Source organism: Ipomoea nil, unplaced genomic scaffold (genome assembly GCF_001879475.1).
Source record: "Ipomoea nil cultivar Tokyo-kokei standard unplaced genomic scaffold, Asagao_1.1 scaffold0268, whole genome shotgun sequence".
NCBI classification, from domain to species: Eukaryota; Viridiplantae; Streptophyta; class Magnoliopsida; order Solanales; family Convolvulaceae; genus Ipomoea; species Ipomoea nil.
This window is the reverse complement of record NW_017616696.1, coordinates 2,557,539-2,560,832: the sequence shown is the minus strand read 5'-3', so window position 1 is coordinate 2,560,832 and position 3,294 is coordinate 2,557,539. Positions and strand designations below refer to the sequence as shown.

General features: G+C 37.6%; 1 protein-coding gene across 1 annotated transcript; it reads left to right on the top strand.

Moving 5' to 3' along the window:
- Nucleotides 1-983: 983 nt before the first annotated feature.
- Nucleotides 984-2,394, top strand: LOC109153465 (uncharacterized protein At5g39865-like). The gene has a single exon (XM_019301337.1). It carries the CDS (start codon nt 1,429-1,431, stop codon nt 2,212-2,214), a length of 786 nt encoding a protein of 261 aa, XP_019156882.1. The 5' UTR covers nt 984-1,428; the 3' UTR covers nt 2,215-2,394.
- The last annotated feature ends 900 nt before the right edge of the window (nt 2,395-3,294 follow it).

Here is a 3,294-nt window from a genome sequence, read left to right as displayed (position 1 = left end):
TTTTTTTTATTTTTTTTTTATTTTTTTTTATTTTTTGTGAAAAGATAGTATTTACTCATTATATCTTTCAATTTACATTATTAAAGATTGAGTGCATTCCCACAAAGCACTTGTAACAAATGGAAGCCATGTAATCAGAATTGAAAGTATAGTGTTCGATTTGATTTAAAATTTTCTTGTAAGAGCTTATACTTTAGTTTTAAAAAATAAATGATAATATTAATATTAATATTAATATTTATATTATATTATATATTTTGAGTGAGTCACGTTGCGATTGTAAGAATATAAAGAAAATAGGTTTAAGTTGCAATTATAATGATGTAGTATGATGATTTTATAAGGATCGAGTCTATCATAAACCAAGTATGCATGCAAGTACAAAATATAAATAGAAAAATAGTAGTATTGTTGTTCGGAAAAGTCTAGCCCAATATAATATGTACAATGCCCGAGATAATAGCTCACGGAATAGATAAACAATAAATACTATAGTCCAAATAGAGGACTAGAAATAATGTTGTAGTCACGGAGAATCAAACCCTGATGTTACTGTAGAAATTAAAGACCACAATCCACTAGACCAAGAGGCATGTAAGCTTAAGGCTCTGTCACAACTTACTGAAGTACAAAGAGTCAATATCGCCTCTATTAGGGGCGAATGCATGACCTCCCATTTGGGAGACATGTCACTAGACCACAAGGTCGTTGGTCCCTTTACACAAAGGTAAGAATCTGAGAACTGACGGATCAACTCACGATTTTCTCCAACAATTGTGAGAACTGATTTAGTGACTCACGATTTATTAACAGGGATTTTACGACTTTGAATTAATTCGACGTAAGTTAGGAATACTTAATACATTAAAAAAAAAAAAAAAAAAAAAAGCTTTATGCATGGTTTAAAATTAATTGGACATAAGTTAGTGATACGTAATGCATGCATAAAAAAAAATGGCATTGAATCAACTCATACCCCGATTTATATTATTGAACAAGGAATGATTATAATATAAACCAATAAAAAATGAGAGACTCAAATTGTTCCAATTGTTTCACGATTTATTTATTCAAACCCCGTCCGCTTCAACACTAGGCGAGTAAAGTAGCACCGCTACGTTGTTTGAAAAAAACGCGGGTAAACAAAGATTCAGTTTTAACGGCCAAAAATGGTCGCCCCACAATGTATTCTTACCGATTTTACAGTACGTTTTCTAGGAGTGTATTGATCCATCCTCCTTTTACCGGCCATCAAATTACCAACATAGAATTATAGAAAATCCAAAAAAAAAAAAAAATTGAAGAAAAACTCCCGGAGGTTCGCCGGAAAATCTATAGATCGTTTGGATCTTGATTCCGCAATTGTTTATAAAAGAAAAAGGGAAAGATCGGATCTGGAATTTTCGATAATTCTGTGTTCCATATTTGATGGCCAGTAGGGAAGATGGATCGCCTGTGAGCACAATAAGAAAAGGAAACGAAGGTGCAAGGTTCGGAGGCTGCGATCTGTCTGAATCCCCCCAAAAGGCCTCATTCATATTTAAAAAGGTGCAAGGTTTCCAGGTGATATCCATGGCGAATAGTTCTTACAAGGGCAATAATGTCCGGAGGCTTCGCTCCATATTCGAGCCTCGGACCCCTAGCGGGTCGCCCAATTCGCGATCCCTGCCGTCTCCTTGGTCCCCGGTGAAAACCCCGCCCCGATCCAGCAAATCCTTGAATTCCGATCTGTTGGATTCGCCGTGGCGGTTACCGGGGACGGAGGACAGAGTCGTGATCTACTTCACCAGCCTCCGCGGAATCCGGAGGACGTTCGAGGACTGCTACACGGCGCGGATGATCGTGAAGGGTTTCAGAGTGAATCTGGACGAGAGGGACATTTCAATGGACAAAGCGTACAAGAAGGAGCTGCAGAACGTGCTGGGGGAGAAGAATCCGACGCTGCCGCAGATCTTCATCAAGGGCAAGCACATCGGCGGCGCGGAAGTGATCAAGCAATTGAACGAGACAGGGGAGCTTGTCCGATTGCTGAGAGGGCTCCTTACGCGGCCGCCCGGGTACGTGTGTCAATGCTGCGGCGACGTGCGCTTCATCCCTTGCTGCAACTGCGACGGCAGCCGGAAACTGTTCGACGAGGACCAAGGCCTGCTCAGGAAATGCCCGGAGTGCAATGAAAACGGCTTGGTTCGTTGTCCTATTTGCTGCGACTCATAATAAATTATATTATTACTATTCCCAATTATTAGTTTGATCGAGTTGCATGCATTATTGTTCCCCAAAGGTTAATTCCCAACCCCAATTGCCCCCCATATTCCGGCTCGGCAGAGCATTATATATTATATTTGAAGCCTGGCCAGATCAGAAAGCCAATTTTTTTCCAGATTGTCAATCTTTTACACAATGAAAAACATTATTTGACTACTTTTGGAATGATGTCTATAATATAAAGTGGTAGAGATTGAGCTATATATATATATATATATATATATATATATATATATATATATATGTGTGTGTGTGTGTGTGTGTGAGAATTGATGTATTTGTGTTTGAAGACATGAGGGTTGGGGCTAGGGGTTTAATTACACAATTCGAGTTCTTAAGGAAATATTTGGCCAGTTGTTAACTACATGTGCATAATATATTAACTGCAAGCACATAATATGCAGTTAATATATTATGTGTTTGCCGTTAACATATTATGTGTTTGTAGTTAACATATTATACGACTTCAATTTATTTACATGCACTTAATATGTTAACTGCAAACACATAATTTGAATGTAGTCATTTTGGATTAAGTCCACAATGCAAGGTGGACCTTGGTCCATGGTATAATTTGTCCTCTTGTATAGGGGGAAATTTATATCGTGCACCAGGTGCGCAGTGCATTGTGCGCCCTGATGCAAAACGACATCGTTTTAGTTTTTTTTTTTTTTTGAAATTTTCGCTACCCTGTGTTGGCGGTTAGTTTTCTTTTTAAAAAAATTCATGTTAAAAAATGTACATAATTTTATACTAGAATACACATAATTGTATAAACAAAATACACATAATTGTATAAACAAATACACATAATCACGTTAACTCCCTACATAACTTACCAAAACGACGTCGTTTTGGGAGGTACGGAACGCACAGTGCTATGTGCACAGTGGTGCAAGGTATAACGATTGTGTATTGGGTCGACTTTGATATTAGAATGAAGGATATGTATGTTTGTCTCAACTATAGGTTTATACATGCATATCTTAGAAATATGTGATGATTGTTGTGTTTCGTAAACTCTTATTG

Excerpts from the sequence above, each read along its gene's own strand:
- LOC109153465 (XM_019301337.1), top strand. The coding sequence starts at position 1,429 with ATGGCCAGTAGGGAAGATGGATCGCCTGTGAGCACAATAAGAAAAGGA.